At 34.6% G+C, this 20,332-nt stretch overlaps 1 protein-coding gene across 8 annotated transcripts in view; it reads right to left on the minus strand.

The window, feature by feature from the left end:
• Positions 1-1,073: 1,073 nt before the first annotated feature.
• PRKACB (protein kinase cAMP-activated catalytic subunit beta) overlaps positions 1,074-20,332 on the minus strand; it is a 131,949-nt gene continuing 112,690 nt past the window's right edge. For all 8 annotated transcript variants that reach the window (XM_023641769.2, XM_070267423.1, XM_001497440.6 and 5 more), the window contains 2 exons: positions 10,956-11,120; positions 1,074-4,382 (listed from right to left, as the gene is read on the minus strand). In XM_023641769.2, the coding sequence (XP_023497537.1) occupies positions 4,257-4,382; positions 10,956-11,120 (291 nt within the window). In that variant the 3' untranslated portion in view covers positions 1,074-4,256. The remainder of the gene's footprint in view (positions 4,383-10,955; positions 11,121-20,332) is intronic.

Consider the following 20,332-nt stretch of genomic DNA (forward strand, 5'->3'; position numbering starts at 1 on the left):
AGGTCAGAGGGATGCACTACGGGTTAGGACTTCAACATATGAAATTGGGTGGGACACAAAGTAGAGGGCACAAAGGCTATTAAAGAAGGCATAAAAAATTTTTCAGAAAGCTAAAATGAAAGTACTTAACTTCACATCCAATATTTGTGCCTAAGGGAAAATTTAAATGGATTTCAAATGATGATAGTTCTGGAGTAAAGATATGCCCAGATTTTTTTAATTAGTTATATAAGGGAATGAGAAAACGGGAATTTATATTAAGCCCTGACAATGATAAAATGAAGCAAGCACTGATATAAAAATAGTTAATGCCATATTTTAAAATGCATCAATATTTATAAATGTTTGCAGTAACAATCATAGTAATAAAAAAAGTGGTAAGCCGGGCTGGCCCCGTGGCCTAGTGGTTAAGTTTGGCACACTCTTCAGTGGCCTGGGTTTGGTTCCCAGGTACCGACCTACACCACTCGTCAGTGGCCACACTGTGGTGGCAGCTCACACACAAAATAGAGGAAGATGGCACAGATGTTAGCTCAGGGCGGATCTTCCTTAAGCGAAAAAAAAAGCATTTGAGTTGAGTTTTAAGTGTCTTCAGAGGCTTGTTTTTTTTTTTTAAAAAGGTAAGCTATTATAATAATTACCTAAAAACTTATTTCCTGAGGTCAAGGACAACTAATCAACCTGGCTAAAACCAGAAGAGGTAATGTGAACCTCAAAAACACTTCTGAAGAAAAAAGCATAAATTCATAGTTCATTGTTACAATATAAGGATGAGAGTTCTTGCAACGTCAATCCTTTAAATATGAGTATTTTCAACATTATGTTAAGAGTAATTTGGACTAATAGTGTGAGGAAGAAGAAACACGTTTTGGAAACTACGGAACAAATCCAGCAGTTTCTCAGTAAACACCCAGTGGGAGTGGACTGGTGGACATTCCTCCGCCTATGGCTTTGTTCTCACCACCACAAGACCAACCCAAACACATAGAAATCAGGGCTCTGTGAGCATCAGCAGTATCCGCGGAAAATAAATCAGCAGAGAAGGGCACCAAATAGAATTCAAGACTCAATAGTTCTATCCTTTGAAGATACTTTAATTTTGCAGTTATTGATTAATTAAAAAACACAGTTGTTTTCAGCATTTCCTAGCTACAGTAGTGCGTAGGAAATTTCATTCTGAACAAAGAAGTAATTAATGAAATAACAACACACCTTAACAGTTTACATTGATAGGTTACAGTTTACAAGGTGCTTTCACATACAATATCTCGTTTGATTCTTACAACAAGCAGAAAAAACAGTCAGTGGGAAAGAAAAGTGATTTTTTTTTTAGGTTTAACAATGAGTATTTTCAGGCCAATGGGCAGTCAATACAAGAACATATCAAAAACAAGACAGCAATACCCACAAGCCACAATATCTCTTTTGGTAGGTTGACAGTTTGATATCAATTGGAAATTTAGCATCAGGGAAGGAGGAGGGAATCAGAACAGACACGAGGTTCTCATGATATTCAAAGAATTCTAAGAACACTGTAAGCGATAAGGAGAAGAAAGATTGCCTAAAATATCACCTTACCAAGACTTACTTTAAAGCTCATTATCCTTTCAAAATGTCAAATGAAAAGAACCTTGTCTGACATGAAAGTTAGAAGGGACCTTAGAGACTAGGAGAACTGAGGCCAAGGTCACACTGACAGTGGCAGACCAGGCCTGAGACCCAGATGTCTTGACTGTCAGGCTAGGGCTCCTTCCTCCACGATGCCATCTCATTATTAACTGAGTTAAAACTCAATTTCTTCTCTTTCAAATAATGCAATCTGAGATTAAATACTGATTCATTTCACTTATTTCTAATTCAAGTTTTTATCTTGTTCTTGGCTAAATTGTGGCTAAAACTGGGAGTTTTACATACTTTTAAGATATTCTAATTCAGTGTACTTGATTGGTCAGAAATAGACTCCCTTGATATATTTGAAATCTTGCTCATGTCTTTTAAATGCAGGGTAAAATGGAATGGCTAAGTAGCCCTCAAAACCAATGTATGCCTAGGAGTCACTTACCTAGGTGGATTCTACAGCAAGTCGTACTGGGCAGTAGTAGTTCCATTAAAAAAAAATATTTTTAGAGTTCATAGAAATCTTTTTAGTTACTGAAAACTAAAATTTAATAATCAAATTGTCATCCCCTTGATTTATTAAAATAATTTTACAATAATATACAACAAGCTACCATAGAATTTATAGCATACATATAGAATACAATGATCAGCATGTTCTTGGGTCTAAATGAAATACAAAAAAACTAATTAAAATATTTTATACAAATGATGTTTTAAATTTATTAACATGATGATATATTTTTGTTACATAAAACTTGCTACAGCAAAGTATTTCATATTTTTCTTGCACATTTTAAATACAGGTGGACCAACTGAAATCAGTATCAGCTTTTAAGTGACATAACCATGCAGAAACACTTGACAACTAAAAGACGTACAGATTGCTGCAGAGAACATCTCAACAGGCTTTTCCAATGTCTCAAAGCTTTCACGAAGGTGTGGTACAGACGAAAAGAAGTAGTCAGTGACCCACCCGCACCAATAATGAAGCAAACAGAATGCTTATGTCCACTAAGATCAGTTTGATTAAAAACAACTCATCTTACACGAATGTAAATTGATCATTAAAAAAATGAACATAGTTTATTTTAACTATTTTGGTGTGTTGTTTTAAGATAGGTCACTGACACACAGAGATAAAACCAGATGGAAAAATTTAAAAGAAAGGGAAAAAAAAATTTAAAAAACTGAGTTAAGCCACGGCTTCTCAACAAACACTGAACTAATGTGCAAAAGTGCTCGAAATTTCCACATGACCGCAATGTTGTTAAGTCAGTTGGCAAAAAAGTATAAAAAAACTAAACTCAAATACTAAAATTGTATCTGCATGATCATACATTCTGTTTACCTAAAGAAAGTTTAGAAATTATGACATGTCTAAAAATATCACACCTCAAAATTAAAATGCAATTGTGGCAGTTTTATCCACTTTGTCCCTTTCCTCACCAAGGAGGCACAGGATGAGAGCTGAAGTCACCACAGGCCTCTACCTTAGGCTGACAATATGCTACACAGAAGAATAACCTGGCAACAACTTCTTTTATTCTTAACTGTGACAAAACAAAGTAAAGCAAAACAAACAAAAAACCTCATTTAAATAAGTGTGCATCTATACTGTTTACAAGAATCAAGCCACTTGCTTGATTTAGCAAAGCATTTGTCCATATTACTGTTCTTTTTAGTTCATTTCTTTTCCTTTAAAAAGTTTACAATGAGGACTATTTGAGAAACTTAAAAACTTGTGACTTTTATTAGTCATGTTCTATTAAAATACTGGCTAAAACCCTTACGGAAGAGTTAAGGTTTAGAAATCTTAGAACTCTTCTCAAATACCTACAGAAATGCTGGTACCAAGTGAGAGAACTGGGGTCACGATGATCCATCTCATTAGTTTTCCCTGTGAATGAGACATCTGTCACACTGCACAGGCTGGTCACTTAACTACTTGAGGGGAGGACGACCTAAAAGGAAGTGAAGGGGAAGAGACCCTCTGATCTACAGGAATGCAAACTGCTGGGTCTAGCTACTCTATATTAGTCTATCCAAATTTATTGCCAGAACAGTGAGTTCTAAGACGCTTATTGTTTTAATCTGTATACATTTCCTTGGTGATAAGACATTCTATCTTCAAAAACTGTCAAGAGTTTTGGCAAAACTGAGTCTGAGCTACTCAAAGTAAAAATAATTTTTAGAAAGTATATCCTCAAGCCATTGATCAACAAAAATATTGTCAAGAACTACTAAAAGCAACACTTATCCCTCCCTTCAAATATCACATGGCCATAACACTACCATCTGAAACACCAACAAAATAAAATGGAGCACTGTTTGGAGAAAAACTAACGAAAATGAAAAAGGAAGAAATGGGTGTGGGAGGAGAGGAGAAAGACAAACCAAAGAGAAGGAGGAAAGTGTCTAGCTCTGTGTTACGGCACAGACAGTGCTTGCTTAGTGGTGCCTTGTGACACAGGTGGATGCGGAGTGCACACACGGACGACGGCAACAAAGACCTCACTCAGTCGCGGGGATGAAGGAACTAGGTAACTGCTTCAACAAAGACGCTCTCAGCCCCACCTTCCCTCTCAACAGACTGCAAAGACTGAGTGTGAGCCCTCATGTCATCTTGTTGCTCATCTTCAAAATTCACAAAATTCTTTTGCACATTTTTCTGTTATAGAGACACGGATATCTTCTTCTTCATAGTCATCAAAGTTGCTGGTATCTCCAGAGCCTCTGAACTTTGGTATGAATGGAGCTTCAACCTATAATTGAGATAGAAAGAAAAATAAGAGTGCTATTGCGATATATAATAGGAAATATATATTTGGTTTTCATCCCAGTTGCAGGCACAGAGCTCCTAAAACCCTTGGATTTCTTAAGTGTTGAGAGTGGTAAAGGTGTATTTTGTTATGTTAACAAGGTGACTTTTGGAGCGACTCCAGGTAACCTAAGTTGGGGAAGGTTGGTTGCCAGGGGAACCAAACATGTGATTAGAGGTTGGAGCCATCAGTCCCACCCCTTGATCCCCAGGGAGAGGAGAGGGGTTGGAAATTGAGTTCAATCACCAATAGCCAGTGATTTAAACAATCATGCCTACATAATGAAGCCTCCATAAACCCCCAAAAAGATTGGGTTTGGAGAGCTTCCGGGTTGGTGAACATGTTGGGATTTGGGGAGAGGGGTCTGTTGGAAAGAGCAGGAAGCTCTGAGCCCCTTCCCCATACCTTGCCCTACAAATCTCTTCCATCTGGCTGTTCCTCAGTTACAGTCTTTTACAATAAACCAGCAATCTGGTAAGTAAAGTTTCTCAGTTCTGTGAGCCACTCTAGCAAATTAATCAAACCCCAGGAGGAGTCTGTGGGAACTCCAATGGCTAGCCAGTTAGTCAGAAGTACAGGTGACAGATTGGACTCGTGACTGGTGTCTGAAGTGGTGGTGGGGGAGCAGTCTTGTAGAACCCAGCCCTTAACCTATGGGATCTGATGCTACGGTATCAGAATTAAGTGCTTGGTGGTGAGGAAAAAAACACACATATCGAAATAAGAAACAGAAAAAAGAGATGCTTGAGAGTTTCCAAACACTAACGGAAATAAATTCCCACTGTTACTACACAGTGGCATCTTTAAATGCCTAAGTCCCTAAATGATAACAGCATTAGAAGAAGCAAACAGTAGGTTTGCTATTAATCTCAACATTTTCATTCAAGGAATGGTCAAGCCAACACAATACATAAGAGATTTCTAGGATAATTAACTGTTGGCGTCAAAAGGCTGGCACTTAAGGTTACAGAACTCCAGTTTTTCCTTTATCACTTCCTTATTTCTAAAGCCTTTGTTTTCTACCCCTTTTTCCTTAATTCATTTCTCCTTAGGTTATAAATAATTCTTAGACTTACTTTTAATCTCCTTTTTTTTAATCTCAAGTTTATTTTGTTTAAAATATCTGGTTATTGAAACTTTCTGGGAAGTTGGAAAGAAACATATCTCTTTTAGAATTATACAACCGTTAAATTCTGAACAGTTTTCTCCTTGGATCCTAAAAAAAAAATCTTTCCATTATTTAAAATATTGTCTTTATAAAGATTATATGGTGTACTGAATATGTCTGAGAAAAAGATTTTAAAACCTTTTTCTCTTTCCAAAAGAATAATACCACAATTTATACAGCATTTTTAATACTTACAAACAACTACACACATGGTGTTTCATTTCTTCCTCAATACAGCACTGTGAGAGGCAGGGCAGGTATCCCTATGTCCATTTTATAGATTATAACACAGAAAGTTGACCAAATTCACATGACTAATAAGTAGCTAAAGCAGGTTTCAAATTCATGATTCTCTGCTTCCAGTCCACAGCTCTTTCTAATATCTACACCAGCGGTCTCCAACGTTTTTTGATTTATATGCCTTTTAGTAAAACATTTTTGAGTGTATATGACCAATATATATATAGTTAATCACTTATAAATTACACATGTGACTATACTAAGATATGCACACAAATAAGAAATTTAAAAAGAATAAGGTAAAAAATAAGTAGGCATGGAAAGTCTCATAGCATTTTTTGGTTTGCCAGCTGGTTGCCTGGCATGCCCTACTTTGGGGACTGCTGCTTTTTGCACCATGCAAAAGGATGAGCTAAGCAGACAGTCGCCTCATGTGTAGCCAGGCAGCAATTTAGGATCACCCCTCTGGGAACAATCATCTCTAGAGAATGACTGCACAGTGTGACCTATCCAGGCCACATTCTTCTGTTTCTTGTCTTTCTGCCAGATGCCTTTGACGAGTTCATTGTTCATGAGCACTTGGTCAGAGAATACAAAAGACTATGAAAACTGTTCAAATTTACTATCATTTTTGTACTGTTGTGCACAGTTATAATTCAGATGATATTAAAACAAATGGCTAAAGTACTGAATTATTTCTATTTGTAAATTATCCAGGAATCCCCAAGTCCATTTGTGTTGACAATCAAGATTTGCTGTCGATCAATTTGTCCAATATTACAACCAGTAATTATAGTATGCTACTTCTTGGCAGAGAAGCTGTTTACTACCTCGGACAAGTCAGGTCCTTTGGAAAGCACATGAACTCTAGACTAGCAGTAGCAGTTCAGTTCTATCCCATTTTAAGAATAATTGTTAAAAATACAATACACGATATGGATAGATTAGTAAATGCTAAGAAATAGCAGAAATGTTTATTTCTAAATATAAATATGAAAAGATTCAAATACATCATAAATCTTTAAAATACTAATAAAATGGACAAACTTCAACTAACTCAAATACATCTCAATATAGCATTAATTAACAATAAATATCAATAAAGATACGGGATACGGATGAATTTATACAAAAATATAAATTTCTAAAATTGACTTAAGAAGAGGCAAAAAACTTGAAAAGACCAATATCCAAAGAAAAATTAGTTTGTTAAAATTTCCAAGGAATAAATATATTAGTTTCCCCTTATCTGCAGGAGATACCAAGACCCCAGTGGATGCCCGAAACTGCAGATGGTGCTGAACCCTATGTATACAATGTTTTTCCTATACATACATATATACCTATGATAAAGTTTATCTTATAAATTAGGCACAGTAAGAGATTAACAACAATATTTAATAATAAAACATATCTTAGCAACCACAGGGTATGATTTTTTTCTTTCCTTATTAAGTTGAGAACTTTCACTTTTTCACTTAAAGGAAGCACTTTATGGCTTTTCTGTGATATATCCGAATTGCCAGCATCACTGCTCTTGAGCTTTGGGGCCATTATTAAGTAAAATGAGGGTTACTTGAACACAAGCACTCCAATACCTCGACAGTCGATCTGATAACTGAGGCAGCTGCTAAGTGACTAACGGGTGGGGGGTGTACAGAGCATGGATTCCCTGGACAATGGGATGATGGGTGGGTCTAGATGGCTAGAGATTTCATTACGTTATTCAGAGTGGCACACAATTTAGAACTTATGAATTGTTTATTTCTAGAATTTCCCATTTAATGTCTTCAGACCACAGTTGACTGCGGGTAACTGAAACTGTGGAAAGGAAAACCATGGATAAGGGAGGACTACTGTGCAAGAGAATTCCTGTTTCTTAAATTTCCCAAAGAATAAAAAACATGGAAAATTTCCAAACTCATTTTATGAATTCACATAATCTCAGCTCCAGAAAAACAAAAGCTACAGGTCAATAAAACTTAAGACCATGGAAGTAAAAATCCTAAATAAAATTTTAGCTAAGTGATTTCATGAAGATATAAAATAGTAATAACCCATGCTTAAATGATGTTCACTTCAGGAATGTGAGGCTATCTCGCCGATGCAATTCATCATACTAATATGTCAAAGAAGACAAACTACTGTATACTAGGAATCAAGGCTATTTCCTTGACCTGATCAAGAATATTTATCCAAGACAAACAGCTAACTTCATATTTGATGGTAAAACGAGAAAGGCATTCTCATTCTAAACAGGAACAAGACAAGACAACTCAACAGCCCTACTGTTTTAAAATATTTTTCTAGACATTCTAGCATACATAATAAAACAAAATGGAAATAAAAGATACAAATATTGAAAAAGAAGAGGCAATGATACCTCCGCCACCTCTGACTGTCTGTTAATAAAATTCAAGGGAATAACAGAAAAACCTATGGAAATCAATAACAGGATTTAGTAAGGTGGCCAATTACAATATAAGCATGGAAATCATAGGTTTTCCCCTATATTCTATTACGTTGGGAAAGCAAACACATTCACAATAGCAACCAAAATATAAATTTAAGGAATAACTTTAAGAAATAAAGTAGACCTGTATGAGGAAGGGGGTCCCTAAAACTTCACTGAATGACCGAATATATTTGAATAAATGCAGAAACATAACATGCTTATTATGAAGAATTCTCATGATCTTGGTTCTTTTTAATTTAATATGCTGTAATCCCAATTAAGAGCCCCAAATACAGCATAAATGTTTGGAAAGACCAATAAACAGAGGGGTTATTGTTTAATGGGTACACAGTTTCAGTTCTGCAAGATGAAAAGAGTTCTGGAGATGGATGGAGGTGATGGCTGCACAACAATGTGAATGTACTTAATACCACTCAACTGTACACGTACAAATGGTTGATAGTAAATTTTATGTTATGTGCATTTACCACAACAAAAAAACTGGAAAAAATATTGAATTATGTATTCTTTTTCATGAATATTTATAAGAATTCCTCACATTAAATATCTAAGTATTTTTAAAATTGAAAAAAACACATTATAAAGCTACATAAATGGTGTACAGTACAAAATAGATAGAAAGAACTCATAAAAAGTAAAGTTCAGAAACAAAAAAGAAACAGACTGAAATATATAGTAATTTAATATTAGTAAAGGTGGAATTTCAAATAAGGGGCCAAATTATTATTATTCAACAAATACTGAGAGGATAATTGGCTAACTATTAACAACACAAAGAAGTTAGATGAAAAAGCACTAAAAGAAAATATAGATTAAATAAGTCAACCAAATAAAATGGTTTAGTAGGTAGTAATTGTGATATAACAGTCGGAAGCTGAGGGGAAAGTGCAGGGGTGGAGGAAGGAGATCTTAGGTGGTTACCAAAGCCAAGGGAATGGGCTGCAGTGATGGAGAGCACAGAAAATAGAGTGCATATGCCAATGTCAACAGAGGTGCTACCCGGGTGATGGGATCATGACGATTTCAACTTTGTTTACTTAACAAATTACCTGATTATAACCACATGAAACTTACCTCAACCAAACCAAAAATAAAGCCTGGACCAATCTATCTGATCTTTCTCCCCAAACTACTCTTCCTTTTGCATTCTCTGCCTTAATCCAAATTTTAAGGCTAAGAAAACTGATGCTTTAAAGAGGCTAAATAATTTGGTCAAGATCACACTGCTCATGACTGGATGATCTGGGATTCAGACCGTCTACCTAACCCCAGGGTTCCTGCTCTTTCTTTGCTGCCTTTTGAGGCAGAGTCTTCCTATACCTAAAATGCTCAAAGCATACAAGTTAAGCACATCATATGTAAAATCTATGAAAATCTTATGAAACAACGTGTTGTTTAGTGGTTTGGGGCTTCATTTTAATAACCATAGTAAAGGTCTTTAAAAGGGTAATGTGATCCTGGAATTGGGAATTTGAAGAATCTGGAATCAAATATAGGCGTTATTTAGCAGTTGTATGATTATGTTTAAAGTAGTTAACTTTTTCAGCTGATTTTATTATCAGAAAAATAGGGAAAATGGTACTACCGATCCCACAGGATTACTTCAAAGATTAAAACGTGAAGTTACAGCGTTACTTTCATTAATTATAAAGTACTGCATTGGTGCCAGGAAATTTATAAAAAATAAGTAAATATGAAATGTTTATTTATGAAATCTAAAAATCTGTTTTAAATTGCTATGGACCTTGTTCATTAATTTAATGGTTAGAGAGTTTCTGAACCCCTCTTAAGGGATACAGAGGCTGCAGATCACTCACAGTGTTTTGGCCTTGCTATATTTTCTATTTGCTGCATTTAAAATTTCTTTTAATGCTTTGTTTTTATAATCTTTTATAAAAGATTTAAATTAGAAAAACTGTGCTATTAATACTTAATTAGAGCATTTACTTTTTTTCTAAGGAAATTCGCTCATATGCCTGCACACCGTTATTAAATATGGCAAGTCTCTGAAACATCAAGAGTATTGGTTTTATGTAAAAAGAGAAACAATTAAATATATTCAAGATAAAAACACTTTATTCATACAAATTATCTTTAACTTGGCATTTAAGAAGAAAAAGAAGAGCTAAAAGTAATTCAGGCACAGCAAAATCTTTTCTTAAATGTCTCAATTTATTACAAAGGTGAAGTGATAAAGACTAAAAAATATCTGATGAATCTGGCAATTAAATGCTATTAAATCTGGCTGTGTGCTAATTCTGGGTAGGAGAATTGATTTATTTACATGTTGTCTTTCTAATGTGGCTTCATATCAGTTTTCAAATGCAAACCCTTAGGACACTGTCTAATATACAGTTACCAGGGTATTGTGAAGAGTAACAGGCAAAGGTAGGAAAAACTGAACAAGGAGAACATTTCAGATTGATGGTCAAAATAGAATGTATGCTTTCTCTTTTATCAAGGAGAAAACATTTTTAAGTTGTGGGTGGTAAAGGTCCTTTAAGTTCTGCATTGGATTAATTCAAAAGGTAAAAAAATAAAAACCATGTGTTAAGTTGAAAATATCTCTACTACACACAATTTAAACACCAACTTTTAAAATGCTTTTAAATTAAAGAAAGACAAGGCTCACCTTCCTCTGGTAAATCGCAATCCAATCTGTTGTGGCAAACCACTTGTGAGTTTTTATGTCACTCACACCATTCTTTAGATTTCCAAACCGCTTTGTCAAATCCACCTGCAGTAGGTTCCTTAGGAGGTCCTTGAGATCTGAACTGAAGTGTGATGGGAATCGGACCTGCACAAACACACCGCTTGGTGAAAAACACATTCCAAGACTCATGATATTTCTGTTTTGATTTCAGAAAGGGTTATTTTTAAGTCATTATATAAACAAAAATATGTAGTGATGATCTTGAAATACTTTTAACTATACACTTTCATCCCCATAGTAGTCTTCAAGAAGAGAATCATTTGGGTGAACAAGCTAAAACTGTTCTCTTAGGGCCTTGTTTTGGTCATGAACCCTCTTTAAGAACATGGACTCCTCTCCAGAAAAATGTGCCAATGTACAGAAGTTTTCCAGCAATGTCAGAAGGTTCATCCATCTTCAAGAGAGCCTCCCTGGATCCCATATTACAAATCTCTTAGAGACATATAAATTTAAACTTGTAATTTAAATAGAAAAGGCAGCATATGAAAGATATCAGTATGCACATTTTGAAAAGAGATTATCAAAAAGGAAGTCTAAAAATGATTATAAAAACCCACACTGCCTTCACAGCACAGGAAACCATTTTTCATTTATTAGTGGATGACTTTTAAGCATAATTCTACTATGCAACAGTATAAAAATGATTTAGATTGGCTTAAAAGCATTTTCCACCCCCTAAATTGTGAAGACTTTACAATTAGTTGACTGGCCTCCAGTCTTAAAAACAAACAAAAAACCCAAAATAACTGAAGATGTTATATATCAGGCACATAGAGGCCTAGGCCTATTTTTAATTTTGTTTTGTTTAAACACATTCTTCTCCTCTAACTCTCTATTCCAACCTAACTCCGAGTTCTTACCCTTTTATTAATACGGATACTGAAAAATTAAAATGGATTCTACTACGAGATGAAATGAGAAAGAACAGCTGCATCTATGCCTCCTTCCTTACTTTTTTCTCTCATTATTACCACCCTCTCCGCTATCCTTTTCAACTCATGTTCAATCATTTCCACTGCCCTCTTCCTCCCAAACATGCAGGTATGTACATGTATATATCAATGTGTGTAAGCACATGTGCAATTTCATTCTAATTCCATTTTCCTATTATGCACACCTAGGCCCCACTTCATGTTCCCACCCCCACTAAACAGAAACCCTGTTCTCTGAATTGTCAAGGCCTCAACTCCAAACTAACCATAGACCCCTAAGAAAATGCTTTGAAGGGTTAACAGATCCATTTTTGAACTCCCTGCATTCTTACTTTGGTTCTCTACAAGTGCCACCATCACCTTATAACTTGCATAGTGAGTCATTACATTACCTCAGTTGATCTTCATAATGCATTCATTCATTTAACTATACTGTAGTATTTTTGCATATCTGTCTCCCCTAGACTGTGAGTTTCTGGAGGGAAGGTACTATGTCATTTTTGTGTTTTTACTCCCAGAATTTATTAGATCATTTCAAATAATGTAGTTCATCCATCTGACAATTACTTATTGAGTACTTGCTATGTATCAAGCACTGTTCTAGGTGCTGGACATACATCAGTGAGCAAAAACAGACAGTCTCTGATTTTTTGGAGCTTATACCCTAGTTGAATATGACATACTCAATGAATATAGTATTAACTCTATTCTAAAGATGGAGAAACTAAGATTCAAGGACTTTATATAATTTACCCAACCATTAGACTACAAAGTGGCAGAGCTGGGACTAGAAATCTAGTCTTATGATTCCTAGCCTCATGAATTTTGCTCTTTGTTACACTATCTTCAAACATATAGAACTCCTTAATTTATATTGACTTTCAAAAAGCTCAACATACTTGACATACATTCTCATGTTCTCAAAGTAGAAGTTATTATCATACAAAACTAAGTTCTCTGGGAATTCATAACCATAGTCTTCTGACTGTCACTCTCATGCTATTCTGTAAATAAACCTTTCTCAAAGTGTGGTCCTGGGACTCACTTTCATTTGAATCAACTGGGAGAGTAGGGGATAAAAATGCAGCTTCCTGGGGCTTACTTCAGATGATGGGGGCACTGGGCCTGAAAATCTGAGCTTCTATCTCCAAGTGATTCATATGTACATGAAAGCTTGAGAAACACTATTTGCAACTCTATTCACTACTTTATGCAGTTTTACTTTTTCTGCTAGTGACAGATCAAAAAAAGTTTAATGTAAATAATAAGTTAAAATTATCATCATACCAAAGGAAAACTAATATTTGTATCAAATAACCGAAGGCTATTTGAAGGTTGAACAGCGAATAAATGACCAGGATTTGGGGTCAACTCATATAAATTAGCAACTAAAAGCCTTTTGTGTAAAGCCCGGATTATCACAGATTATAAGAGGTTTTATGTTCTTCAAAAGAAAAAAAGACATGAATTACCACCTTCTCTAGTTTTTACTTCTGACACAAAGGTTTATTAGAAGTTAGGCACTTTGCTAAACAGTTTATATGCACTGACTCATAAAATCCAAAACAGAATACTGAGGTAAGTATGATTATTGTCCCCATTTTATAGGTGATGCAATCGACACCTACGGAGATTAAGTAATGTGCCCAAGATTACAGAGCTAATAAGTGATAGAGCTGTAATTCCAAGCCAGGTATTCTGACTTCAGGTAATATGCTTTTAATTATACAATACTATTTCCAGGATCTGATAACCTCAACATAGTTATCGTCAGGAACCTTATAAAAGACTATTAAGATGAAATTTTCACCTTAAAAATATTTGCTGCACATTTCCTCATTTATGCTAGTTAAGAGTAAAAACTAGAGAATATGGGGTATTCAAAAGGCACGCTGTCTACCTGAAAAATAACACAACGTATCTATATAGTGGTTATATTCTAACTTTGCTCAGATTCCAAAGAAGTAACCTATTTGAAGTAGACCTGTCTTAGTTTAGAATGAACTGTTTCAATGTAACGTGGCAGTTATTCTCCGTTTTATGCTGTTCAGAACAGTAGACAGTAATGTGCTACAAACAAATTATCTTCTGAATTCAGGTAATATGCAATGCAATGCATGAGGAATATACACACCTACATAGTTATTTATTTTGGAATGTAGATAAAGTGATGGTCTTGAATTAGTTAATGTGCGTGTGTGTATCTGTTTAATTTTCAGAACAGTGATTGTCAAATGGGGAGTGGTAGTGGGGTGTTGTCATAGTAGATATCAGAATCATTTGAGGACCTTTTCAAATTACAGACGTATCCTCTTCACTTCCACATCACACCCTCATCTTCCCCAGAGATTCTGATAGGTAGCCCACACTCTCATAGTAAGCCATGTGAAGGATGGGAATCTGTCATATCCTTAAAGTATACTGGAGGAGAAATAATGAGAATCACTGTGAAAATATTTTTTCCATGATTGCTCTGAAATGTAATAAGAAATGTGGTTTTTTTGTTGATTGAACTTTCTAAAGAGCCATGATGATTCATCAAATTGAAATTAGCAAAAACCAGAAAATAAACAAAACTATGTTTTAAATACCTTTATTTATAGTATATTAATCTATAAACATCAAAGATTTCTATAATGGAAGAAATGACTAGTTTTTCCTTCAAAACTGTATCAAAAAGTATTCTTTCTATCACATCAGTTATAACTGCTGTAGAAAGTGAAATCAGAATCCTAGAATATTGGAGCTAGAGGAAGCTTAGCTTAATTTAGTCTAAACCTTCATTTTAAAGATAAGGAATCTAAGCTCCAGGGAGACTACCAACTCACTCAGTTTCATTTTTGGGAAAATAACTTAATCCTCCTGACTCCTACATCTTTGTGCCAGTCCATGATAGGGCAAATAATGTGAAAGTAGCTATAAAAAGCCACATATGGAAAAGAGACAGTCTAAACCCATTAAATCATTAGATGCGAGAGATAAAGTTACTGGAAACTGGCACTATTTAACATGAAAAAGGTGTTTGTACAACACGAAAGAGGTATTTGTGCAATATTCACTTCCTAAAGTGTTTATTTGGTCTCTTTTCCTTAATATTTCCTGGTTAGGATTCTTTTCGAACTTTTAGAGACCAAGTTACTTCTGAGTTTCCTAATGAAATATTCTTGAGAATATATCTATTTCTACAGTGAAGTATAGACACACAGAACAAGCTTTCAATAACATGGTATGTATCAAAATCACCTGTGATAATTTAAAAAGTACAGATGTTTGGAATACACAGAAGACCAGTTGAATCAGTATCTCTGAGAGTGGGCATCCACTTTATGAAGCTTTTCTTGCTTTGGCACAAACTATTTTTTTATCTTTGGGCAATTCTGAGTCTTGATTTACCAAATACAGGATAAAGGAGTTAAGCTAAATAAAAGTGAACATTCTTGCCATCTCAAAAATTCTACCAAGCTATTTCTTTCAGTAGAAAGAATACCTGGGTTCCAATCCCAACTCCAGTTACAAAATGGTCTATGCTTTAGGGGAACTCTTTTACTTTCTGAGTCTCAGCTACCTCATCTACAAAATGATGAAAGCATATTTCATCTGGCAGGTATGAAAAGAAATTAGGCAATTTTTATGAAACTGCCTTGCATCATGCCTAGTATCTTGTAGGCACTAATTCAATACATTTTTCAACCTTTCTATTAGAATAACATTTTAATGATCTGAAGCTGAATTTTTGAATCAAAGAAGGAACTTAGAAGTGAGCGATATCTATTATTATGTTTTCAGACTACCCAAGGACAGTGTGTGTTAGAAAAGTCATTTGGAGAGTGCAACAAGTTCCTCCTTTCTTCTTGTCGCATGCTCCACTTGTTAATGTATAGAACAAACACTATCTTTTTTTCTTATGGTACTTAAATTTGATAGAGCGAGGGAGAAAATGGACAACTATAACCCCGTTTTATAAGGACAGCATTGTGAATATAGCTGATATCTTAAACAACTTTGTCAAATTACATTATGTAAATATGTTAAACCAACTACAAAAATTCACTCTGCATTGAGCAAACTCAGCAGAATATTTGTTCTGCTTTCAGTCCCAAATATAAAGTCTTGTACATTTTGGTTTTAGGAATGACTACTATTTTCTAAAAATTTAAGAGGAAGTTATATCTTCCTCTAAGCAAATCAGTTAATGTTGTTATGGTATCCACACCAGGTGATTTAAATTCACTAACTGGTTTACTGATTATTTTTTTAATTTTAGAAATAAAATAAAACCAAAATCAAACTTGTCTGTGTTCAGCTTAATCACAGAAATCACAAAGCTGATCTCTGAAGAAGGGGGGAAAATTTTTACTGCTACTCTGTAATTGACAGGAGAAAAGATCATTTAACTAGTAACATCATCTCTTATGAATTGGGATAACATTTACTGAGCTTAAATGACTCAGAGAAGTTTGTGCATAGCCAACAAACAATAATCTGTTAATTTCTGTCCACAGCATGTTGGAATAAATTTTAAGAAATTATGCTTCTAAATTAGGTACAGTTCTAAGAAATCTACAATCCTAGTAAAAAATTTATCTAGCGAAAATGAGCATATACATTTAGTTAATTTTTCAAAAGGCATAACAACTTTTCACATATTAGGTTTCCTATAGATATGGTGCCAAGCTCCACACTGCCTCGTAGGACTTGGGAAAACATCCATCAACATGGATCCTATGTATAAAAAGAAAGATCTAAGACATTAAAAAAATACTTATAAATATTAGTACCATGACTGTGGGCTCTCTGATCTCTTCTCTGACCTATGCAGAAACAGGGGTAGATATAGCAAATCCAGATGGATACAGAGGACTATTACCCACCCCATCTTCATTCCCTCCCCTGCAAAACAAGTTGCAATCATATGCCCATAGGATTGCTAGAGTTGGGACTGTCTCAAAGCAGGTATTAAGCAGAATTTTAAATGATCACAGCAAGGTATTAAAAAAAAGCCCTGGGTTTTATGCAAATGGTAAAACTGCTTTTGTATTTTATGAAAATGACTACTGAGTTCTCTAAGTCTCTTTAACTATAGCCATAGCCAAACAGAAAATGGCATTTTAATTTCCTGAAAAGCATTAACAATAGCATTTTAGAAAAAGTATAGTGGTACATCTGCGCATGTGCACGTTATTAAGGAAACAGAACATGTGCAGAAAGGAGATAATACAGCAGGCCTGAGACTGCTACCCTTAAGAAAGGCTTGCTTGCAAGTTTGGCCCTTGGCAGGTATCTGGGAACTGGAATAGTAACAGTTCTTCACACTGATGTGAAACTTTCCCTAAACAATACGAGGGGCTCACTGTACCCACACTGTTTGTACAAACAATATGGTTTCTAATAAACATCTGCTTTTGTTCTGGGAGTCTGGGATTTTGGTATGTGCTAGGTAGAGGGTGCATATGCGATCCCAATAAAATCCTTGGGCGCTGAGTCTCTAATGAGCTTCCCTGATGGACAACATTGCATCCATGTTGCCACAGCTTGTTGACGGATGAATTAAGTGCCTCCCCTGTGGAGACTGGGAGGACTCTTGGAAGCTTGTGCCTGGTTTTCTCTGGACATGGCCCCACGTGCCTTTTCTCTTTGCTGATTTTGCTTTATATCCTTCTTGGTAAGGTACCTTACCATGAAGGTACTTGTGACAAGGTAAGGTATTTGTTCCTTGAGCATTACTATATGCTGAACTCTGTCAGTCCTCCTAGTGAATCACCTAACCTGGGAATAGTCTTGGGGACCCAGGACACAGAGGGGAACAGCCATTTGGCTGCTAATCAATCACCCTTCATGTGAATGTGAATTTCTCTTCAGGAAAAAATTAACTGACTCTTTGATCATTCTGTGTATATATATGTTTACAACTTTATATTGAGTATAGTGTCTCAGTGCACATTTTTGGTGCTCATTAAAAGTGGAATAATATTTACTTTATATATAATGAAGCTAGGAATTTTTAAAATTACATAAGGACTCCAAAGTTATTATTTCCACAACAGCTGTTACTTGACTGCCTTATTTGCAAGTATCATTTTTGAACACAATATTAACTTTTATATTTCTAAGAGTAATGCAGCCAGATAGAGTTGCTGTGGAAACCATAACTGATTCTTGTCATAGAGTATATGGCACTGAGGTATGAAATTTAAAGACTATATACAGAAACTCAGCATATGTATTGCTAGGATGAGGCATAGTTAATACAAGAATTATAAGACTTTTCTGTCAACTATGCATTTCTAAAGCTGAACCTTAATATTGTATGAATAATTTGACATTTAAATACCACCTCCTCTGTTTTTTAAAAGGCACAATATGTGTAGGAGAGAATCTAACAAGCTGATTGATCAACTATCTGTGCATTTAAAAATACCAGCTTGAGTTAAAATATTGTAATAGAGAAAGTACTTAACCTAATGTTCAAATATATGTACTTTAGTGAATTAGTAACTTTGTTAAATATTTTAACTTTGATAAGTCACTGATATGCATAATCTTTATAACACGTTTCAGGATAGGAAATATAATCAATATAAATGTTGCATAAAATAACATGCTTTTAAAAAAATAAGTAAAAACAATTCTGAATGAAAATATACTTGTAAATGATATATTGTATTATTAAAATGATTAAAAATTTTAAATACAAATATAGGGTCTGTAAGAACAAAATTGGATTTTTAAGCAACTAAAAAAATTTAAAAACTAGTTCGTCTCCAATTTGGCTTTTAGCTAGTGACCAGAGAGACAATAATATTTTTGTAATGTGGATAGAGATACATTCTAGTTTGGCTGTGAGTGCTGAAACAGATGGTTTTATTGGGAAATGGTGAAAATGATTTATGTTCACATAATACAGATCCTAGTGATCACTTAATAGCAATGTTCTGCTTTCATGATTCTACTTTAAATGAGTAAAGGGAACAATGGATGAAAATAACTTTATGTCCACTGTGGGGAAAGATAATCTGGCATGTTTAGTTAAAAACAATAGTATACCAAACATCTTATCATATTTCTATGTAAATGAAGAAAAAAATCAGATTTTGTGACGATAAAATTTTATGTTGTACTTTTTAAGGTAAGTAGGATTTAAACTGTGAAGATTTTAGAATATATGCAGATTTAAATTTTAAGCTAATATTGGATATAAATGTTAAAGCTTGATATGAAATAAACATATTTCATAAACGGCTGAAAAGAATTTTACACAATGTAGAATGATTGGCAAACAAAGGCCAATTCGTACAGATGAAGATATATTCACTTTAACTAAAGCAATTTTTCTAAGCAAATGAAATCTAGTTATGACAGCATCCTTGTCATAAAATTTGATTCCTTTTATGAAGTTAAGTTTAACTAAAAGCAATATAGTAAAGATTTAGGAACTTTGTAATTACCTGTCATTAAATTATTTGAAACTATTACTATAATTTCTGCATTCTTAGTCTCTGTATTCGTAAAATACAGTAGTTACCCCTTATCATCAGGGGATACATTTGATGACCCCCAGAGGATGCCTGAAACTGTGGATAGTACTGAATGCTAAACATACCATGTTTTTTCCTATACATACATACCTAAGTTTAATTTACAAAGCAGGCACAGTAAGAGATTACAATAACTACTAATAAAATAGAACAATTATAACAATATATTGTAATAAAAGTTATGTGAATGTGGTCTCTCTCTCCAAATGTCTTACTGCACTGGATGATACAACGCCTACGTGATGAGATGAAGTGAGGTGAGCGATGGAGACATAGGGGGTAGTGTTAGGTTACTACTGACCTTCTGACAAGATGTCAGGAGGAAGATCATCTGCTTCCCGGCCATGGTTGACTGTGGTAACAGAAACCGTAGAAGTGCAACTGCAGGTAAGGGGGGACTATGTGCTTCTCTCATTCAGTGATTTTAAAGTATTTTAGTTTTCTCATCACTCTTCATATGACCTTTCATTCTTATTCTCTCTTGAGATTTTATATAATCACTTCTCAAATTCTTAAAAAATAAATTACTGCCTTGTCTACTAATTTTTTTTGATCTTTTTGTTCATCTCAAAAGTTCTTTTACTGTGACTTTAACATTCTGCAATGTGAAAACAATTAGAATGATAAGAAACCTGAAGCCTAGAGATCTACAAGTGTAACAAGGGCAGAAGTGATGCCTAATGACCTAAATATTTCATTCTGCCTTTCTGTATTACCTTAGTGTAAATCAACACCTAACTTAGTTATCTGTAAGAGGTATTTACTTTTTACCTTTGACATAGTTATGTATATATTCTTTAGTTAATCCCCTAATTTGTGAATACTGCCT

Source organism: Equus caballus, chromosome 5 (assembly GCF_041296265.1).
Source record: "Equus caballus isolate H_3958 breed thoroughbred chromosome 5, TB-T2T, whole genome shotgun sequence".
In the NCBI taxonomy this organism is placed as follows: domain Eukaryota; kingdom Metazoa; phylum Chordata; class Mammalia; order Perissodactyla; family Equidae; genus Equus; species Equus caballus.